This window comes from Ochotona princeps, chromosome 12, assembly GCF_030435755.1.
Source record: "Ochotona princeps isolate mOchPri1 chromosome 12, mOchPri1.hap1, whole genome shotgun sequence".
NCBI classification, from domain to species: domain Eukaryota; kingdom Metazoa; phylum Chordata; class Mammalia; order Lagomorpha; family Ochotonidae; genus Ochotona; species Ochotona princeps.
The window spans coordinates 64,142,810-64,165,832 of record NC_080843.1 but is presented as its reverse complement, the minus strand read 5'-3'; the positions used below and the strand labels follow the sequence as shown (position 1 = coordinate 64,165,832).

The 23,023-nt window shown below is 40.4% G+C and overlaps 1 protein-coding gene and 1 pseudogene across 1 annotated transcript in view; both read right to left on the bottom strand.

The window, feature by feature from the left end:
- Nucleotides 1-6,900: 6,900 nt before the first annotated feature.
- The window catches only part of LOC101535813 (phospholipid-transporting ATPase IB-like), a 143,879-nt gene continuing 127,756 nt past the window's right edge, over nucleotides 6,901-23,023 (bottom strand). The window contains exons 35-37 of the mRNA XM_004577703.4: nucleotides 17,268-17,366; nucleotides 15,347-15,408; nucleotides 6,901-7,146 (exon numbers count right to left, since the gene is read on the bottom strand). Coding sequence (XP_004577760.4) covers nucleotides 7,016-7,146; nucleotides 15,347-15,408; nucleotides 17,268-17,366 — 292 coding nt within the window. The 3' untranslated portion in view covers nucleotides 6,901-7,015. The remainder of the gene's footprint in view (nucleotides 7,147-15,346; nucleotides 15,409-17,267; nucleotides 17,367-23,023) is intronic.
- LOC101536058 (high mobility group protein B2-like) lies at nucleotides 11,636-15,217 on the bottom strand (annotated as a pseudogene).

Sequence of the window (23,023 nt, the reverse complement as noted above, 5' to 3'; positions counted from 1 at the left end):
ACTTTGTATATCATATTGATGGACTTGCAACATGATGAGTTTATTTCTCCTCCCTTAAATTTTGAGTGATAACATGCCTTTTTTAAAAAAGATGTATTTTTTTTATTGGAAAGGCATATATAAAGAGAGAAGGAGATACAGAGAGAAAAATCTTCCATCCACTGGTTCACTTCTCAAGTGGCTGCAATGGCCGGAGCTGAGATGATCTGAAGCCAGGAGCCAGGGGCCAGGAGCCTCTGCATGTGGGTGCAGAATCCCAAGGCTTTGGTCCATCCTCTGCTGCTTTCCCAGGCCACAGGCAGGAAGCTGGATGGGAAATGGAGCAGTCAGGACACAAACCAATGTTCATACAGGATCCTGGTGGATGCAAGGTGAGGATTTAGACACTAGGCCATCACACTGGGCCCAGATACATAGTTCTTACATACCCTGTTAAGCTTCATCAGGGAAAAAGCTTTACAGTTTTAAAAATGAAACTTGTAGTGTGTCAAATATGGTCATCTGGAACTATTTTTCAAGCAACATTTTAGGTAGGTGGGAATGCAGCAAACTGAAGTCCTTGACATTTTGTATTTTCTCAATGGTTGAGTCTATACATAAAAAAACAATAAATGATTTATATTATTTATTATACACCTGTCTTGATGAGAGAGAGAGAGAGAGAGAGAGAGAGAGAGAGAGAGAGAGAGAGAGAGAGAATTTTCCATCTGCTAGTTTATTCCCCATTTACCCACAGCAGCTGGGGCGGTCAGACTGAAGCCAGGAACCAGGAGTTCCATGTAGGTTTCCCACACGTGCCCTCACTGTTGCTTACTGAGATGCCCATTAGCAGGAAATGGGATCAGAAGCAGAGGAGTCAGAACTCAAGTGGGGCTGTAAGCATCCTAAGCAATGTGTTAACAGTTACATCACATACCTGCCCTCTCTTGGTAAGTCTCTTATGTTCAATTTTGTTGCATTCATTTCTTTCATGATCAACTATGACAAGCTTGGAGGACTGATGTATTCTGTCTGTCTCATGCTACCATCAATATCATTTGACTTTTGCTTTTTTTGCTATTCAGAAAAGCCTCTTCTTGGCTGCCACCCCATCTCGTCTTCCAGTTTCTTCTTTCTAACCAGGTTTCCTAGTTTTTTGTCCTTTTCCACTTTACCTCTCGAAGTCCTGCACAAACTAGACATCTGTTATATGACTTTGCAAGTTGATTCTCTTGGGAAGCAGTTCTCCAATCTGGTTCAGGCGCTTACATGCTCACCTCTTAGCCGTTCTTCTTCTTAGCAGAAGTCCCTGGTTTTAATGCGAAGCCGCAGCCACCATCAGTCACCCCATTGTAACTGGTCAATCCCACCAAGTGCTGTCCACCAAGCCTCTAAGTCTCATCTCCCATCACTTGTGTGCAGCCTTTCAGTCCTTAAAGGTCTTCAATCTCTGGGTTCTCTCTCCTCTTTTCTTCAGGTTTACAAAAACAAACAGCTTGTTTCTGTGGGTGCTTCTTCTTGCAATGCTGTGCTGGACAGGCTGGACACCACAGTAAGCTGCTGGCTCATTGAGCAGGTGTTTATTAGAGCTGGTGACATTTTACCATATGTGTGTATCTTAAGCCACTAGCCCCCGCAGTGTGCCATCAGCATCCTTGCTGTCTGACCATCACTGAGCCAGTGTCACTTTATCTAAAATGTCCCATCACAGTCATTTTGCACTCAAAATTCAAAGTGTGTCACTGTGGGTGCTTTTTCTCCTACTGTTTTTTCAAACCTACACTTGTCTTATATGCAGAGTCTTTAAAACGTGCATGGAAAATGAGTATTATATATATAAATAAACCCAAGGGTTTAAAAAGAATGTGCACCCATGGCACTTGGACACAGGTGAGGGACATTAGAATAAACTTATTTTAAATTCTTTTTTTTCCCCCACAAACTTTCTGACTTATCTATTGTGATGCCACCATCCTGAATGTAGAGGGGAGGGAAGTGAATGATGCCAGAGATAGTGTGGGAGGCTAGACTGGCAATGGTCTCCATCCTCTCTACCCACATGCCACTGGCCAAATTCATCATGCAATATCACCAAGATACAAGAATACTCGGGAATATCATCTTCATTTGTGCCATGGGCACAAGTACCATGGGCATTTGGCCTAACAGACAGTGATTAGAAGTGCCTGGATTTAAATACCCAGGCCCCACTTCTCCCCACAACTTCCTACCAATGGCGACTCTGGAAGGTAGCAGGTGGTAGGTCAAATAATTTAGTCCCTACCACCCATGTGGGAGATGCAGGCTAACTTTCTCTCAGCTTTAACCTTGGTTCTGCCTTGGCCATCATGAGTATTGAGTGAGTAAATCAGTGGGTAGGAGCTCTCTTTCTTTGTCTCTCTCAAAGAAAGAAAGAAAGAAAGAAAGAGAGAGAATTTTCAAAAATCTGTTTTAAAAAGGAAGAGTATGATGAACAGGTAGCTTTGGCACGGAAGTCTGATCTAGACTGAACAGAAAAGACATAGGGTGGGGATACTAACATCGTAAAAAGGTAGATTTCATGCAGCAGGTCACGTGACCAAGATGTGGGAACACATTAATGATGGAGAAAAGGGGAAATGCATACTACTTTTTTTTTTTAAAGATTTATTATTATTATTGGAAAGCCGGATATACAGAGGAGGAGAGACAGAGAGGAAGATCTTACATCCGATGTTTCACTCCCCAAGTGAGCCGCAACGGGCTGGTGTGTGCCGATCTGAAGCCGGGAACCAGGAACCTCTTCCAGGTCTCCCACGCGGGTGCAGGGTCCCAAGGCTTTGGGCCATCCTCGAATGCTTTCCCAGGCCACAAGCAGGGAGCTGGATGGGAAGTGGAGCTGCCGGGATTAGAACCAGTGCCCATATGGGATCCTGGGGCGTTCAAGGTGAGGACTTTAGCCGCTAGGCCACGCCACCGAGCCCCGCATACTACTTTTTTTTTTATTATTAAGTTTATTCATTAATTACATTGTGTTGTAATTTCGTAGGAACTGGGATTCTCCCCACCCCTCCCTACACCCTCCCCACATGGTGGGTTCCTCCACCTTGTTGCTTAATCATAGTTCGCATACTACTTTTTAAAAGCAAGAACAAAAGCACATGGAAGGATCAGCTAATGTTGTTTGCAACACTCTTCTTCCTCATTGCAACGTTTGTAGGATCTGTGTTGATCCCTTTCTTACTCCTGATTTTGATCAATTACTGTCCTTTTTTTTTGATGAGCCATCTCAGAGAAGGTTTACTGATCTGCTGTTCACTGTAACAATCTTTTAAAAAGGTGTACATCTCTCTTAAGCTTTTCCATTTTCTATTTCATTTAAGTATCTTTGACAGAAATTTTAATTAAATTTTGTCTTCTAGGAAATTCAGTTCATTATCTTGGCACCCTTTTATTTCAACTTTAATAGTTAGAGCTTTAATTTTCCTTTAAACACACTAATTAATTGCAGCACATAGAAATTTGATATGTTGTTTTATCCACTGTCATTCAATTAGAATGCCATCTGCATTTTCTTTAGTTTTTTTTTTAAGTCAGGAGTTACATTTTTTTTATTACTTCCAAATATCGAGAGATTTTTCAAGGTAGCCAATATCTTTAAATTGTGTTTATAAGTTTAATTTTCTTTGAGATACTGTCAACAGGATTTCAACTATACTCTGTGCGAATTCTGATTTTATCTGACATTGTTTTATGACCCAACCTGTATTTTCCCGGTGTGTGTTCGATGTGCACTTGAAAAGAATGTATGCATTTTGTTGGTGTGATTAATTCTCTGTAAGACTCAATTAAATCAAATGAGTTGATGGTCTTGCCCCAGCCCTCCATGTGTGCTTTGATTTTCCATCTGTTCCTGACTTTTGACTATTTAGATCATTTATAGTTAACGTTATTGTTGTTGTGCTTAGATCTATTAGCTTTCTGTTTCTCATTTGTTCTATTTCTGTTTTTTTCTCTTTTCTGCCTTATTTTTGATTAAGTATTTTGCATTCTATTTTCATCCCCTCTACTGCTTACGAGACATTTCAAGTTACAAAATTTGCGTTATGTATTTTGTACTTATCTCAGTTTACTTTAAAATAATGTTAACTATGGCGTATATACCATGTAAAACTGTATAATATAATTTCCTTTCTTTCCCTTATGGTGTTGCCGACATATATTTTACTTGTATATATGTATATTTTAAACTCCAGATCATATTGTTATTAGCTTTGCTTAAAATAGAAGTAGGACTTTTTTTCCAAGGGGAAAAGTAAGAAATTCAGTTTTGTCCCAGCGTTACTATTTCTGAAGTATTTGTTCTTCTGTTCACCCTGACTGTCCATCTACCTATCAGATTGCTGATAAAACAACTTCATTATTTCAGTTCTGGTTTACTAGTGAAGGGCTTTCTCGGGTTTTCTCTGCGCACATCTTTTCTTCACCCTCCTTTTGGAGAATGCTGTCATTAGCTGAAAGATCTTTGTTGAGTTTTTTCCATTAGGAAAAAATTTTTTTTTTTAATTTGCTGAGAAGACATGGTTACAGTTATTCTCAATTTGGTTTCTGTTTGTGTTTTAATCTTTGGCTAGCTTTTAATACTTTTGTCTTTATCCTTAGTTTTCATAAAATTTATTATGATGTAGTTTTAGATGTGTGGGTGAGTCGTGTGTGTGTGTGTGTGTGTGTGTGTGTGTGTGTGTGTGTTGGGTTAGTTGTGTTTCTTGGGTCATCATATCAGAAAATGTTTTTGCCTTCATTTGTTGTTTTTTTTTCTCCTGTTGCCTTCTCTATGTGCAACTACTAAACAACTTATAATACTTAAGAGATTGTTTGATATTGTCTTATACGTTACTAAGACTGTTTTCATATTTTCCAGTCTTCCTTCTCTCTGTGTTTCAATTTGAATAGAAGCTATTGCTATGTTTTCAAGTTTTAATTTTTTATTCTGCAGTGACTTATCTGCTGCTAAGCCTATACAGTGATTTTTTCCCATATGTTTTATGTTCCAGCGCTGAGTCTTATATTATGGTTTCTACATCTTATTATGTTGTTTTAAAGTCCTTTACAGCAGTGATTTGAAAGTTATTGCATGTTAATTGCATCTCTATCACTTTTAAGTCTATCTCCATTGATTTCCTTTAATTCTGGTTATAGATAGAATAGTTGAAATTTTTAAAATGTATGTTTAATTTGCTTAGGAGGATTGGAGAAAGAGAGAGAGAGAGATTCAATCTGTTGAGTAACTCCCAAATGTCTACAACAGCTGAGGTTGGGCTAAAGTGAAGCTGAGAGACAGAAAAACAATTCAGGTGTCCACATAGCTGTCAGGATCCCAGTTACCTGATTCTTGCCATAGTCTACCTTGGTTGCATGCTGGAGTCAGAAGCCAGAGCTGAGAGTGATGTGGAATGTGTTACTAGGGTAACATTTGTCCCAGTTTCTCCTACTTTCGTATTTTGGACCAGATGTTGGACATTATGACTACCAGCTGACTAAGTGTCTGAATTTTGTTTTGTTCTGCTAAAGTTTTGTTTGTGTAGGCAGCTAGATTAGTTATGGATCTCCTTGATTGTTTGGAGTTGTGTTTTAAGATTTATGAATCTGAAAATAAACTTTGTTAAGGTTAAAACAGTAATTTTTGCTTAGTGTTAACTTAGTTCTATTATCAAGGTACAGTAGTTCAGGGACCTCTTTGGACATCTCTAGGATTCATGTAGCTCTGTCCACTTTGATCAGAACATAAATCCCATCAAAGCTCTGGAAATTTCTCAGCTTGTTTCTTTCTGGTGGTTTGTCTTTGTCCAAATTTGATTTCACTCTATACATGTAGTTTAGCACCTGTCTACTTATTTTATGGTATTCCTCTGGAAATTTATACAACTTTTTCTTTCTGTACTCTTTTCTCAACAGTAAGCTATGTGGCAAAGTTTAGCTCCCCCAAAATCGCCTCTTGTCTCCTTAACTTAAGGAAAACACTATTTCATTTAGGTACTATTTCCTTACACCATGGTCCAAAAACTGCCTTGAGGTAGCAAGTCTGGGTAGTGATATGATGCTAACTTTATTTCATTTCTCTAAGGACTCTAGTCCTGAGTTATCTTTTGCCTCCTGCTTCTTCCAATTTGCTAATCATTTTAAGTAGGAGCACAAGTCCTATATCAGTTGCTACATCATAACCATGGGTAAGTTTCGAAATCACATTATTTAGATTGAAATGACCAACTTATCCACGTAAAATGTACAGGACAGGGGATTTTGGCATATCCATCACTGCAGTTTTATAAATTCCATCACCCCCAAAATAAATCCTGTACATTTGGTCATTAACCATTTACTCCCTCCTGATGTAAGCAGCAAGTTATGTATTTGTATCTATAGATTTTCTTCTTCTGGGTGTTTTGATGAATGGCCATCATTGTATGCAGCCTCTTGTAACTAGCACTTTCCATTTATTATGCTGTTTCAAGTCAAACCATTAACATAACGTCCTATGATAATTATTGTACACCTGTTTTTGAGGTTTGAGATTACATTCATTATGGGAGTTCTTTGGAATTAAGACTATTGTGCACATTTCATAAAAACAAAATGTGACTCAAATTTACTGGACATCTTACTTAGAAAAATGTTTTATGTACTCCCATGTCTTTAATCTGTGAGTTTTCAAGACACAAACCATCTGTGCTACTCCTTCCCTGTTAGGCAAAATTACCCATTTTACTTTTTTCCACAAAAAACAACTCACACAAAAGTTTAAGTTTTAGTGAAAAGTAATACTTTTAATTTTATGCTTCAGCTTTAACTGCTACATATCTCACACAACTACAGAAAAAATACAACAATAAAAACATTGAACAAATTAACAAAAAAGCCAACAGCATTCCCTCACTATTCCTGACTCTGTTGTAACAAACTATTTGGCCAGAGTCACAGCAATGCCTGTTCTGAGTGCCAGCTCAAATGACCAGTCACAATGAAGGGCATGAGGGTCCAGGACACGGTGGTCCAAGTCTCACTCAGGGAAGTCATCAGTGAAGCCAACATTGACACTCTTCTTGCTCTTGGTTCTCTCAGTGTTGTAGGAACGGACTAGTTCTTCTTGAGTCATGACGGATCGCTCTGCTTGGGAAAAGGAATAACCACCTGGAAAAACAAAGCCAGAGGAATCTGTTAGAGAATACATATCTGGTGAACGGTGGCAGGAATCAAGATTCCAGCTGGATGGAGACACATTGGCCAGTAGCTGGGGCAAACAGAGAGAGCAGGATGGGCTACTAAATGGGCTGTGTTATAATCACGAGAGCCCATTACACAGACTCCATGCTTGGGCACGCAGTTCATCTACACAGGATGTTGCTGTGTGGTTTTTTAAAGCCCTACTGAAGATTCTGCTGTGCAAGAGGTACAAAATGAATTCTATTCTCCTACAGGGTGCAGCCTGGCCGGGACTATGCCACTCTCATCTCCCCCCCCTCCTTTTTTTATCCATTAATTACATTGTATTATGTGACACAGTTTCATAGGTACTTGGATTCTCCCCACCCCTCCCCAAACCCTCCCACAATGGTGGATTACTCCACCTTGTTGCATAACCACAGTTCAAGTTCAGTTGAGATTCCCTCTTTGCAAGCGTATACTAAACATAGAGTCCAGCATCTAATAGTTCAGTCAAGTTCCTTGGCTTCTTAGGGAGAGCCTGTCTGGTCTGAGGTATGCCACTCTTATCTTTAGCATCTTTGTCACCTGCTGCAGATGAACCAGCAGAGGCTTCTAATTATTAGGGGGAGGGCTGAGCCCAATCTGAGGAGCTCCAATTGTGTCCTTTAAGGCCCCTGACTTCCTCCACCAACTCCCCTTCAAGAAGAGCGACTCTGGAAATGTCTGAATCTGGAAACTGAGAAACTAATTTATGAAGCTGTAAATGTCTTTGAGGACCATAGGCTATTAAACTGGAAAATATTTTTGTTTTAAAAGCCAGCAGAGTTAAATAGGCTTTCAAATTAGTGTACTTGCATAAATAACAAGGTCAAATTAATGTACTTGTGTATAAATGACAAGGTCACCAAAAGACATTCCCTGGGGAACTAATGTATTGATTGTATCTGTTGTATCCCCAGGATAATCATTAAAAACAAACAAACAGACAGACAAAAGATTTGTTGATTTGAAAGCAGAGAGACAGAGATAAGACCTTTCATGCATGAGTTCACACCCTGGATGAGATTGGATGTATTCAAGCTAGACAGGGTTCACTTCCCAAACGCAGATGGGCCTGGTGGAAGTATCAAAGTCTTTCCCTCGGGTGGCAGAGGCCCAAGTCTTTGAGTCATTTTCCACCACTTTCCCAGGTGTATTAACCTGCAGAAGGATAGGAAATGGAGCAACTGGAATTTGAACTGGGGCTCTAATATAGGGTATTCTTATTACAAGTGGCAGCTTAACCCATAAACACTTTTGGGAGCAGTGCTGGTACTCAGTACAGAGAACTAACAAGTAGTTCCATCTTCCTTGGACCCCAGAAGACCTTGACTGTTGGGACCCCAGGACTGTCACACACTTCAATCATATGTTCAGATTAAAATATATCACACAGGGGTGGGAATTTAAGCCACTGTTTAAGATGCCCTATGTTGGAGTGCTGGGTTTGAGTTTTGATTCTGGCTGCCAACTCCAGCTTGCTGCTAATGCACAACCCAGAAGTTAATGTTGATAATGAAGTGATTGGGTTCCTGTCATGCACTGGAGAGTCCTGGCTTCCGCTTTGGCTTGGCACAGCTGCAGCTGTTGGGGGCATTTGGAAATTGAATCAGAAGATGGGAGATTTGTTTACCTTGCTAGGTTTTTGTTTCTCCGCCTCTTTTTTTTCCTTTTTAAAGTCTTTTGATATTTTCTTTTAAAAAAATTATCTATTTTCCTGTGATACATTTTTGTAGGTTTAAGGATTCCTCCCTAGCTTTCCCCTTTCTCCCATCCTATTTGCTCCGCCCACCTTTCCCCGCAATGTTATTACAGTAGTATAGTCCTTTAGTAATAGTTACAAGCTTAACATGTTGCTATTAAGTACACATGAAGTTATAGTTGTAGACAAAGATAGAAACTCTAGTATATTGTCAAGGTATTCAATTTAACTGTTTCACTAGGAATAGAGATGCTTACAGCAACATATTTTCACTGCCTCTTAAATAAATAAATTTAACAAATGCACTAAAACATAATGTATACAGAGCCACGTAATCACTATATCTTTCCAGATATGTGGGTACTTTAAAAAGCTCATAGAAAATGGAATCAAGAGACACATTTGTTGCATTGGTTGGAGTCCCAGCTGCTAAGCTTCCTTTCTGGCTTCTCCCTAATGCTCCTGGAAAGGGAGAGGAGCATGGCCCAATGTTTAGGCCCCTGTCACTCACATGGGAGACCCAAATGGGGTTCTAGGCTTTGCAAAAGAAAAAAAACCCTGGCCTTTGCAGCCATTTGGAAAAGGAATTAGAAAATTAAGCTGTCTCTCCATCACTCTCTTTGTCCTCTCCACCCCTCTCTTTCCAGCTTTGCTTTTTACATAAATAAATACATATTTTTAAAAAACTATACTGACTTTCATAAATTTTGCACAAACATAACTTCTCTTTGAATTCCATTTTTCCCCAAAGTTTTGAAAGCACACTTGTACATCTAAGAGTCATTGCTTGGTTCAGTAATGACAGAGGACACGGGCTGGTGCGGCAGCCTGAGAGGGGAGGCTGCTGCTGTCGCACTGGATCCCATGCAGGTGCCAGTGTAGAAGCACTCTCTCCCTCCTTCTCCCTGTAATTCCACCTTTTCCACCTTTCAAATAAATGAATAAATGTTCATTTTTTAAAAAAAACTTACTAGTGAGGAGCCATGTTCTTTGAAAGAAATAAATGACAAATGGACATGCCTCTGTGTGTTTCCTCTGAATTGTTCATTGTGAAAGCTTCTATGTAAAGAGATGAGTAAGTGGCCTGTACCCTCCTCGGTTCACTGGAATCTCCCAGAAGCTGGGGAAGCTCTCATTGTCTCGCAGAAGCTGGACTAGCAGTGGTCCAACGTGAAGATGCTTCTGCCAAACCCCCATTTGGAAGAGGCCCATTTTCCTGGTTTTGGATGCTTAACCTTCAGGCAGCAGGACGGCAGGTGTATTCTGCTGCATCCAAAGCTCTGGGTGCTCTGTTGGAGTTTGTCAGCTTCTACACACTCATGAAATCTTTCAATAAAGTTTTTTGCTTTGGTTCTCTAAATAAATAGGTTTTATTCTAAATAAATGGAGGGTTTTTTTTTCTTTTTCATCAGTTTTGTATCCCTTTGCTGTTTATGGTACCCCAACCTGTACAAAGTTCTGACCTCAGGAAAGCCGGATTTGACATGATTCAGGGGCAACGTCTATTGCTTGGAAACCTGGGAGGGTTTTCCTTTTCATGATGTTCCCAGGGTGACAGTGAGAGCCAGAGCGGGAGAAGAGCCCTACTGCCCACCTCGGGCCCCCAGCCTAACAAAGATGCATGATGGGCTTGCTGGGCTTGTCCTGCCGAACATTTAGCTGTGCTCTGCATCCACGGGGGAAGCTGCTGGCTCTTCCCATTTCCCACCTTCATTCATGTTGCAGGAAGCCCTGACAGCCAGAGCCTCACGGAGGGAGACTGGGAGATTCTCCAGGGACCCACCAGTGAACTGGGCCTCACTGGCTTCTTAAAGGGCCAGCTCCCTAAGTCTTTAGCCACAGAATGCAATGAGAAGTGGGGCCCACAGAGGAAGGAAAGGGAAAGTGGGTTCAAGGACCTTTTAGATGATTTTTTTCTTCTTTCTGGTAAAACATTTAGCAGACTTCTAATCAACCACATCATTTTTCATCATAATTGTCCCACTTAATTCATTTATTATAAGTTCGGAAGCATAACAAAATCTTAAGGTCAGGATTTTTTGTTGTTGTGTTAGTTTGAGAAAGTATTAGCATAGTGCAACTCAGAATTTTTTTTTCATACTTGAGTTGTTAGAGAACTTTACAAAGTCACAGTGTTTAGGTCTGGGAGCTAAAATGCTGCAAGCTGGCTGGGGGGTTTCTCTAAGCAAGAAGAGACAATACGAATACAGAAAGCAATCTTGACATCTTATAGTATCTTACTATCTCATACTCCAATAAAAATGTCTAACTAGCCAATTGTATTTTCTGTGTTTACATTTAAAAAACATGAAAATAATTTCTTCTTTTTATTATTGTTTAACACACATAATTTTATTACAGAAAAATTTAAAAAACAGAATGCAACATTCTGAAACCCCCCAAATTTACTGTTAATATTAATTCCTACAAGTTTGCAGTGCTACCATAGTCAAGAAATTAAAGAAGCCATTAAATGTTCAGGAACATTCAACATCAGAAGCTTTCAAATCTAACTATAGCAGCCTCTCAAAAAGCTACGACCTGCATTTAAAAAAAAAAAAAAGATTTTCTCTACAAAGAATCTTACCGATTTCACAAAAAATCTGTACAGTTTTTGTACTGAAGCTAATATTGAGCTGCACTTGAATTTACCTTGCTTTCTTTTTTTGAATTCACATTCTTAGCAAAACTTTGCCTGAACACATTCTACATGCATCATTACAAAATAACCATTTATTCTTCATCTTCATCTTCTTCCTCTTCTTCTGCCTCCTCGTCTTCTGGGTCATTTTACTTCTTTGAACCGTTAGGCCTACTGGGACCCTTCATTCCTGCTTGGCTTTTGCAGTATGCAGCAATATGCTTCTTATATTTCTCTTTTAGGTTAGCCGCTTTCTGTTCATATGGCTGTTTATCTTTTGGCTGACTGTTCAGACCACATCTCGCCCAATTTTTTTCAGTATCCCCAATGGGCAGCCCTTGGTGTACGTTTTTGATCTTTGTGCGATGTTCAGAGGTCTCTTTGGAACACTGCAATCTTTTTAAATTTCCCTTGTACTGGCCTTTGGGAGGTACGTAATGTTTCATCTCCTGGTCACAGTGAGCTTTATTGTTCTTTGCCCTATCTTCTAACTTGGGCTTCTCCTTGGCAGACATGGTCTTCCATCTCTTGGAGCATTTCTTGGAGAGCTCGGTGAAATTGCCCAAAGAGTCTGGGTGCTTCTTCTTGTACTCTTCCCAGCAAGTCTGCATGAAAAAGGCATAGGAAGCCATCTTGCCCCTCGGCTTGTTGGGGGTCTCCTTTACCCTTGGCAACAGGATGGCGGCCACCTGGTCAAAGCTTTTCCTCAGAGTCCCACAGAGTGACCAGGTCCCACGGCGACTAGTAATTTCATCTACAGGATGCTTTTCAAACAGTAAGTAATATGTATTTTTCTACACTTTATTTGCATTCAGTGTTATTTTGTGGTCATTCACAGTCTTGAAATTTTGAAAAGTTTTATATTGGTTTTAGGATCAAATGATTGTTGCCTAAATCATTTATTCCTTTGAGTCCAGATGTGTCTGGCCAATCGCATTCCATGATGCTACAGCAATGCCAACAGCAGGGAGTCACAAAAAGGCAGGGACACTGAAGCTCAGAGATGATTACCGTCTTGCCTAACAACCTGTAGCTAAGTAAGTGGCAGAGCTGGGATGAAGTTTGACATTTATCTTATTTCCATGTCTCTGTTCTGGAAATGATTAAGTATGGCCTTCTAGAGTGACTGAAGGTCCAGCCTGAGTCTAAAATAAGTGACATAGCTTTGTACAACCATTATTTATTAACATGAAAGTGAGGAACGACCAAATTATTCCTTCATTCAACAAATATCTAATATTTATCTCCCACATGCTATCTCCAAAGAGCTGGTGCAAAAGAGGTCAAGTGTTTCATCGAGACCTAAGTTCCTAGACTGTGCTCAAAGGAAAATGCTTCTATTTTACTGATATTTACAATATATGTTGGGGAGATATAAATGGTATCTGTTAGCAGGAATAATTTAGCATTGATTATCAATGAATTCACTCAAAGAAGATTTTTTGCTGAGTATCTACTCTGTCCTTGGAATATTCTTCTATTTGATTGAAATAGATCAGTGAAGAAAACAAAAGCCTTTGCTCTCTTGGAACTAGGTTCCAGTAATGAAGATAGATAAGCAAGGACATAATTTTTAAAAAGTCAATGATGTGTTGCCCAAGAGGTTAGCAAAGAACTACAAACAAAAGAAAATATAAAACTGGAGACAGAGGGTGGGGATGTCAAACAGCAATAGAATGGTCAGGGCAGGCTTCATGGAGAAGGTGACATTTGGGCAAAGACCCGAAGGAAGTGAAGGTGTGAGCTGTGCAGGTACATGAGCGATTAGCAGTGTAGGCAGAGATAGTACCTGTGCAAAGTGCTGGAGTGGGAGCAGTCCTGGAGTGTTGGGAAGAGGAGTGCATGAGTGACATGAAATGAGGAAGGAGGAAGCAGTACAGGGGAACTACACCAGAGAAGTTGTGGGAGTGAAGATCAAGTCCATGTTTACTGGCCACTTCAAAGATTCGGGATTTTACTTTGAGTGATAGATGGATAGCTATTATGGGGTGTTGAGCTATAAATGCTTTAAATGGATCACATTGGCTGCTATGTGAGGGACTAATTTGGAATTAGGGAGACTTGTTAGGGGGCTATTGCAGTAGTATAGAAGAAAGAAAATGTTGGTGATTCGAACCAGATGCTATCAATGGAGTGAGCAAGGAGTCAGATTCAATATAATGTGACTGCAGAACCAAGGCAACAGTTGGTGCAGGAGAAGGAAAAAAGGAATTAAAAAGGACTTTCAGGATTTTGGCTTGGACAACTGGAAAAGTGGAAAAGGCTGTAGAAGGAGCAGACATAGTGGGAGAGAAGCCCATGAGTTCAGTTAGGGGAACATGAAGTTTGAAATACCTATTAGACAACAAACAAATGGGAATGGGTGATGAATGGGTGACAGGATGCCTGAATTTGGTATTTGAGAGAGAAGTGTGGGCAGGGAAAACACATTTGAGTGTTATTAACAAGTGAGGAGACCAAGATGAGGTATCAGTGAAGTGAATATCCATAGGTGGGAGGGAAACAATTGATGAACAAATTCATGGAATATTTATGTTGTAAGAGACTGCACTGAAGAGACATCAGTCAAAAATGAAAAACAAGTAACCTGTGAGATGAAAGGAAAGTCGGGAGTGTGGCATGCTGGAAATACTTTGCCCCTAGAATTTAAAAACTCTACAACTTAGTAAGAGAAAAGGGGGAGGGGCAATTACATTTCAATTCCAGCAAATACCAGATTTTCCTTTATTGTTAATACCTTTTTGTTTGGCTTCTTTTCTCCTTTTTTTCAGTACAGAATTTAGCATTAACATCCCCATATAAGGGTCACATGAGGCCTAAGATTCCCATTAAGGCATTTCTCAGACATATTTCTTATTAAAGGAAGAGGAAATAGAGTAAGTTTAAGATGTTCTTGTGGTTAATTAAGCTATGTTAACTTTTACACCAAAAACAAACAAACAAAAAAAGGCTATAGGAGTTTTCTTTCTGTAAAAAACTGTCTAGACCCAGATGCCACTTTTACTTTTAAATGGAATATTGCAAATCCACTAAAGGATCTTGAAAACATTGGAATTTCACAATTAATGATTTTATGATTTTGACATGAGGGACCAAGAATTATTTTCTTTCAAAATATGCTTTGGTTTAGGCCAAACACAGTAATGTCTCCAAAGTAATTGATTGCTCCTTATCTTTTAAGAAATATCCCATTTTAAAAAGTAGATAATAATATGAATATTCTCTCTTGAGTTATTTTTTATACTTTGGTGCAACATACAGAACATCAAGTTTACCACCTTTGCTGTTTGTGGGTGTGCAGGTCAGTGGCGGTCAGCACATGCCCATGTGGTACAATCCTAACCACTGCCCCCCTCCGGAGCAGCTCTTTTCAGTTTGCAACACTACACACAAGCGGACATCAGAAAGTCTCTGCTAACTGGGTTAAAAAGTAAGTTGATTTTGGCATGAAAAAACAAAAAGTCATGCCTTGTTGAAGATCCCTCATATGGATGGATTTCAAAACAATTGTACTAAGATAAACTTATCTTTTATCCCCATTTCTACAAACTTTTGAATTTCCTGCACTGATTAAATAGTGACTCCCATTTCCACCTGGCAGCCATTGGTGCCCACTGTTCCCTTCATGACTACTCCGGTTCCCTTACTTCTGAGGCATCTATGGTATCGGTCATTCTGTTACTGACTTATTTCACTGAACATAGTGCCGTCCAGTAGAATGACCTGGCTTTTATTATTTATCCTTCTTGTTGAGCAGATGGAGTTTCAGGGTCATGAGCCACAGTATTGTCTGTTTTACTTACGGGGGGCACTGAGATCAACAGAAGTGTTCTCGAAGACCACATCGAGACTTGGTGCTTTCACCCTGGGAATAAAGCAATACAGCGAGATTTCAGTTCATTCTGCCAACTCTCAGAAGAATTTCATTGGAAGAGAATCAGGTGGTGAGGTGAAAATGAAAACAAAACAAAACCTGTCATCACATTTTGGAAAATACATATTAAAAAATAAAAAGGGGAGGTCTTCCCATCATGGTCAGCACTGTTTTTAAACCCGCACATTTCCCTAAGCATTTCTTGCACAGAATGTTCTGAGTGGCCTTTCCGAGGAGCTGCACTGTCCAGAGCACTACAGGTGTCCTGTGGTCCTTGTCTCACTAACCTTTGTCCTGGTTCCCTTTTCTATTGGTCCAGGGGCAATGACTGCCTCTTGGCACTGCAGTACACTAGCCTGATTCACGACTCTTGGTCATGTGTCAGGAAAGGCCGGCCCTCGTTAAAGCTGGGGTGGCTTCTTCCGTAGCCCCCACAACTCATCAGAAGAGCACAGTGCAAACCCACATTCAAGTCATGGGATCATTTTATGAACTTGTCCCCTCCAAGACTGCCACTGTTCAGGAATTTTGTTGTTGTTGTTCGTTTTTCCCTTAAAAGCAAAAACATGGGGGTTGGAAATCCTTACCCATGCAATCTTGCCTGATGTTTTCCCACTTCTTGAATGTCACCTGCTCTACTGCATCTGCCACATACATTGATTTTTCCAGGGATTTGAGGAGCAGGGAGCTTGTGACAAATTACAACTGCTGTCAGCGTTCACAGTGGCCCTTCTGACCTCTTGCCAGAAGAGCCAGCTCCACCGTTCTGACTCAGTTTCCATGCCAAGGCTGGTCCTCTGCCTCTACTGGGCTGAGAACTTGGAAGAATCAGACAGGGATTTCACTTTTGCTTACCTACACATGACCTGAAATGCGTTCGGCTGTGAGATTTCTAGAACTCGTGTATCTACCTCTGCTCTCCCATATTTTTCATGGATAAAACTTGTGCATGGGTCAAGCATTTTAAAAAAAACAAATAAAAGAAAAAAATCCAAACATTGCTTTCCTTATCCCCTCTGTGTTCCCGCACTTTCTGATATTCATCAGAATTACTTTCTTGGAGAATTCTTTGGAAGTAAATATCCTGGACCTTGCACAAAAACTTGCATCATGTTCTGTGTTTGATGTTCTATGTCACTGTGTAGTCCATGCACAGGTTTTTCCCAGTATGCACTTCCAAAGAATTTTTTGAAAATTTTTTTTCCAAAAACATTTGCACCAAAGTAAAATCACTTTGCTCCACATTTTTTTGAAGTGCTGTTCCAGTTCCTTCTTTAGTTCCTTCGCTTACTTTACTGTTACTCGGTGGTGCATTCCTTGCTGACTTCTAGAAACATTTTGTCCGCTTTGGCAAATTTGCCTTTTGTTAGGCAAGTTCTCTCTCACATATTTGTACTGTATTTGAGTTTCTTTTATGGAAGTGCATTCTGTGCATGATAGACTGCAAGGCCTTGAAAGTTCAGTGTCATACATTTTGGCAGAGGTCTTTCCTAGATACCTACCTCCCACACCAAGATAAAGTCTAATTTCCTTTCTATATGGAATCTTCCTCTTAAAACTTCCCAGTCAAAACCTCTATGGGTAGTGGTTGCTCAGAGATTAGCACTATTTTCATAATTAATATTGTCTGCCTTTTATAATCAGTATTGTTTGTGTATCCCCCCTATGTCCTGTTTGGGGAAGAAGGGACAGCTCTACTGGCATGACTTCTAGATCAGATGCCAGTTGGACAAGTACTTGATAAGCTGGGGGCTCACAGACAGTCTGCAAGCAGCCATGAGGAGAAAGTGGGGGACAAGGCAAGGAGAATGGTTTTTGAACAAAGAACAAGATAAAGGGAACCACCTTACCTCCTTTCTGGCATTTTAGAGAGATCGTGTTCTGGACTTTTGCTACTTTCCATCTCTCGAACTTCCTCTAGAAAAGATTTATTGTAGGTATTTCTCAGCCTTTACATGAGAAAGACAGAAAGAAGATAATATATGAGCTATACACAACAGCAGGGCCAACTTTCTCTCCTCTTAGGCGACAATTGAATATCCCCAACTAATAGGCAATGTGGTAGAACACGATGCACCCATTTGTAGCTTCTGTGTGTGACCCAAATGCTATGGGATGCGTTGCTGAGAGGAGCAGTGTAGGTCAGCCCCATCCCACTCACCTATAGGGCCATCAGGGTGTATACCAGGATGCAGGAGACATGTGACTCTAGAAAGTGCACCTACCCAACTCCTGAAAGACTCACAGGATTCCATGCACCAAAAGTAACAGGGCTCTTCAAAAGATAGATTCAGGGAAAATGGAAGTAAAAGATGAGCTTATTTTAAGGCAAAGGAATTTTGAGATCTTTGGTAGTTTATTCTTTTTTTCTTCATGATATACATTTCTCATGAGCTTTTTTGAAGACATTCAGCAGCTTTTTTGACTATGGTCACTGGGAATTTTGATGTTTAAGTTCTCATTCAGCTGTGAGTAGCTTTCTGTCCTTCTAGAGGGAGCGAGGGGCTAGCCATGTCATTTACAGCAATTATGAGGGTGGAGTGGAAGTCTCAGTAGGTCATGACTCAAGAGGTGCCAACACCTGCCTTGGAACATACAACGTGAGCCAGATAGCCAGTCTCCCCTTCTTTGGTGATATACTCTCTCACTGGGGTCTGCATCTATATTCAAGCATTCATCATTCATCCACGCATTCCCTAAACGGATCTCTTACTCTGCCAAAACAGACTCACTTTTACTTTCATGAGAAGTCTAAATAAGAGGGAGACCCAAATGAGTGACAGGATGACAAATGAAGGATAGGGCTGATGAAAGGGAATCCATACGATTCTGCAGCAATGTGAGGCAGAGGTGGAGGCACATGGAGGGGTCCACCAAGACTGCTCTGAGAAGGCGGGATGGAGCTGTGGTCTAAGAAAGGCCTGCAATGGGGGGCAGTCAGAGAGGAGCATTCCTGACAGAGGAAACATCGGGCACAGAAACTCTCCTGGGGGTGTAAAGAGAGGAGGCAGGTGAGGTGGCCCAGAGCAGAGCATCCCTGGCCTTGCAGAGGATTTGGCCTTGATCTTGGGAAGAAGCACAGCAGAGGCATCTATCAAGGACGGTGTAGGGACTTCTGGCTTACTGTGGCTATTTTTACCACCTTGCACATATAAAATAAAAGTGTAAAAGAGTTTAGGATGCTAGTAAGATTCCATGATTTATGGTTTTTAGATGGGGTGAAATGAGCAATGATGGTGAGAAAACAGAGAATTGGCAGATTCGGAGAGACCAGAGAGATCCAGAAATATGATACCATGGTCTTCAAAGTAACTTTACAAGTAAAAAGCAGAGGTGACATCTTGGCACAGAGAATGAAGTTACAGTTTGTGATACTGAAATCGCAAATGAATGTCAGTTTGAATCCAGCTGCTCTACTTCCAGTCTGATGTGCCTGGGAAAGCAGCAGGTGATGGCACAACATGTGAGCCACTTATGTGACAGATCCAGACAGAGTTCCAGTCTCCTGGCTTTGGCCATGCCCAGCCTCAGTTATTATGTCTATTTGGGGAGTAAAGCAGCAGATAGAAGATCGATCTATCTATCTATCTATCTATCTATCTATCTATCTATCTATCTATCATCAACTATCTATCTAAACTCTGCCTTTAAAATTAATTAAGAGGGTCCAGTGGCATGGCCTAGCAGCTAAAGGCCTTGCCTTGAACGCACTGGGATCCCATATGGGCGCCGGTTCTAATCCTGGCAGCTCCACTTTTCCCATCCAGCTCCCTGCTTGTGGCCTGGGAAAACAGTCAAAGATGGCCCAAAGCCTTGGGACTCTACACCTGTGTGGGAGACCTAGAAGTTCCTGGCTCCTGGCTTCGGACTGGCACAACATTGGCCATTGTGGTCACTTGGGGAGTGAATCATTGGATGGAAGATCTTTCTCTCTGTCTCTCCTCCTTTCTGTATATCTGACTTTCCAATAAAAATAAATAAATCTTTTAAAAAATTAATTAAGAAATCTTTTAATAAAATCAGCAACCTCAAATACTAATATATACCCAAAGGAAAACATTTTCTTGTATATAAATGATCTATTACTATTTAAGGAATTTTCTAAGCTTCTCCCCACAAAAAGAAGTTATTATCCTCTGTCCCCATTGCTCTATTCTACCAATGTTTTAACTAAAAGATTGTGGTATCATTCCATCTATCTACTGCAAACCTTTCTAGTTAATTGAAATGAACCAAAAGCATATGGATAAACGACAACTTTACCAAACATGCTCTTCTCCCAATTGATCACAAGACTTATCTATCATGAAGACTTAACAAGGAATTACTAGGGAAAAATCATTCCACAAAACAATAAGGTAGGAAAAGCAGCTAATATGTGATTTAGGTCTTGGAAAAGAGAAGTGAGATTTTATCTCAATGATGCAAAACTCATGACTCCTACTTATGAAAAAGCTATACATAGTGTGCATCCATTTGGACACTGCAAGACAAATTAAAGAACAAGCAAAACCAATAGAGAACATTCACATGGCCATTGAGGGAGTGGCATATTCTCTGTTAATTTGGTGTTAAGGAAAAAAGTTTAAGAGAAAGAACACACGTAAGAATGACCCATAAATAATAATCTGCACTATTTCACAAAATAAGCTAAAATGCTAGATTATAGGGGCCATATTCATGATAGGTAAAAAGCTAGATAAGGTTGGAATCAAGATGGCAGAATAAGGGTGAGGATATGTTTAAACAGACTGAGAAACATTAGCCAGTGTGAAACAGAGAGGGCACATTCCAGAAAATAAGAGAGGGCAGACCGAAGGTAGAGGGGTACCTGGAGACTGATGGAAATAGGAAAGCAGTGGAGGCAATGGTGTGGTGTTGCAATGACCAGCTACCCTGGCAGCATTCAGCGAGCAGCACTTTTAACTCCACGGGTGGCCAGAACTCCACCAGCAACCTGGTGGGAATGGGAGTTCACTGGGAGCTCGGGAGGTGAACTCAGACAGAGAACTGCCCATCCTGCTGGTTTGCCTTATTTGACCAAGAGCAGAGACAGAACAACAGAGCCTAACCATACGATACGGAAACAGGTAGATTTCACAGCCCAAACTACCAATAGAGCCAAATCAGGTACCATTTTGTGTAGAGAGGCAAATGCTATGGGAGGATTGTGCATGCAATAAGCTGGGAGCAAGCTCATTTCAAGCTTAGCGAATTGCAACAACATGGCATCCTACAGGTTCCACCCAAAATAGGTCTGGATAGCTCCCAGACCTAATGGCCAGCTGATCAAGAACTCTACGAGTGGCACGTCAGGTGGCATTTTGTAGAGCGTGGCAAAGGCTTTGAGATTGGAGATACAACAGTGAGCTGCACATGCACTGAGCTGGGGGCAAACTCACTGAGCTCAGTGCATTACACTCGTACCACAGTGAAAATAATACCGACTTTGGCATCTTACAGCTCAAAATAAGTCAGTGTGGCCCTCAGATCTAACAGCCACCAGGTTCTGACAAGATCAACACCATCAGCAACCTAGCCACTTAGGATGCCTGGTGTCTGCCTAATCCTGGAAACTGCAAACTGGAAGTGGGAGAAAGGTTGTACAGACAACGGCGCAGCCTCAGCATGGAATCAAAGGAAGTGGAGAGTGGAGAGCCAGGAACTGGGACTACGAAGACCGTGGTGGAAGTCTAATATAAGAACCTAGACCCGGAACTCGCTGCAGGGAGTGGCACAAGTTGACTGCAAACAAAGTGTTGTGTACAAACTACAATAAGAAAAATCAAATTGTAGACCTGTGGGTGACACAGCTTAGAAACCTTTCCTAAGGAGAAAAAGTTGCTAACCAGAAGTGCAATGAACAAGAGCGAAAGAACAGACAAAGCCACAATGAATATTACTGAAGACTCCCCTGCAAAGGAACAAAAGCCTTGCCAACCTCAGAGTTCACTGAGGAAGAAAAAATACGGGATACAGAATTCAAAACACTTGTTATAAAGTTTCTCATCAACAATGAGAATCACATGCAGAAATTTAAGGAATATGTCACACAGGAAATAGCAACACTGTAACAAAATCAAGCTGATTTATTGGAAATGAAGAATGCAATTGAGCAAATTAAAAATTCACTGGAAAGTCTCAATAATAGAATGAATGAGGCAGAAGAAAGAATCTCAGAATTGGAAGATATTTCTTGTCACAATGGGGAAACAATCAAAAAAGCTAAAAGCAGAGCTGGGTCAAGCTAAAAAAAGTATTCAAGAATTGAAAGACACTGTTAAAAGGCCAAATATAAGAGTTATGGGCATCCCAGAAGATGCAGGGATTAAAGATGTATTCAGTGAAATAATAAGGGAAAATTTCCCTAATTTAGAGAAAGAATTGGGAAAGAACATCCAGGAGGGTCACAGAACTCCCAACAGGGTTGACCAAAACTGATCTTCACCATGACACATGATTATCAAGCTCTCTTCAATTGAACATAAGGAAAAGATCCTTAAATGTGCACAGGAGGGAGGGTGTGGGGAGGGGTGGGGAGAATCCCAGTTCCTACGAAATCACAACACAATGTAATTAATGAATAAACTTAATTAAAAAAAGCAAAGAAAAATAAAGTGATAAGCAAAGAAAAAATGTGCACAGGAAAAAAATCAACTGACATATGAAGGAATGCCAATTAAACTCACAGGAGACCTCTCACAGGAAGCTCTACAGGCAAGAAGATAATGGAGTAACTATTCCAGCTTCTAACAGCAAAAAAAATTGTTGGCTTTCCTTTGTCTTTGAAAGAATATGCCGCTTCTCCCTCCCTCGCAGTGACCATCGGGATCGCTTCGAAAACCCCTCACAGCAAACAAACAATCATACAAACTAAAAAAAAAAAAAAAAAAAAAAACCCTAAAATAAATAGACAAAAAACAGAAAGTAGAGCTTGAAATCTGACAGGAAAGAGCTGGCATGGATTGGCTCATGCCTTGCTGGATGGGACACAAAGATTAGTCACTCCTCACCATGGTGTTGAGGATTTTCCTGCACACCCACCCCCCCAAAAAAAATGTTCTGCACCTTAAATGTTGACAAATATCTTGTTAGAGTTACAAGCCAGTCTAGATTATCCCAAAATCTGCCAAGATCAACAAAATTATACTTCAACACAACAAATGGCTAAATACTAAAATGAAATAGACATGCGACAGCTGAATGGTACCCTATAGCCTTTTCAAGGTATATAGCAGCCGGTCCGGTCCTGTATATAAACTAAAATTGAGATGTCAATGAGCTAATCATAGGTTGTGGTTAGGACTTGTTTTTTGTTTTTTTGTTTTTTGTTTTTTGTTTTTTGTTTTAACATACTGGTTACTCAAAACCATGTCAATTCCATAATATTGCAAATTGCTGTTGATGTTATATTGGGACTCTTAATTGACTGTGATGATATTATACCAGCTCTGACTTCGGACCAGAAATGGTCTCCCCAAGAAACTGTTCAACCCATCTGGACAATAAGTAGCTGGACTCCATGCTTAATATACGTTTGCAAGGAAAGAATCTTGATTGAATTTGAACTGTAATGCTGCATCAAGGTGGAGGAATCCACCAGGGG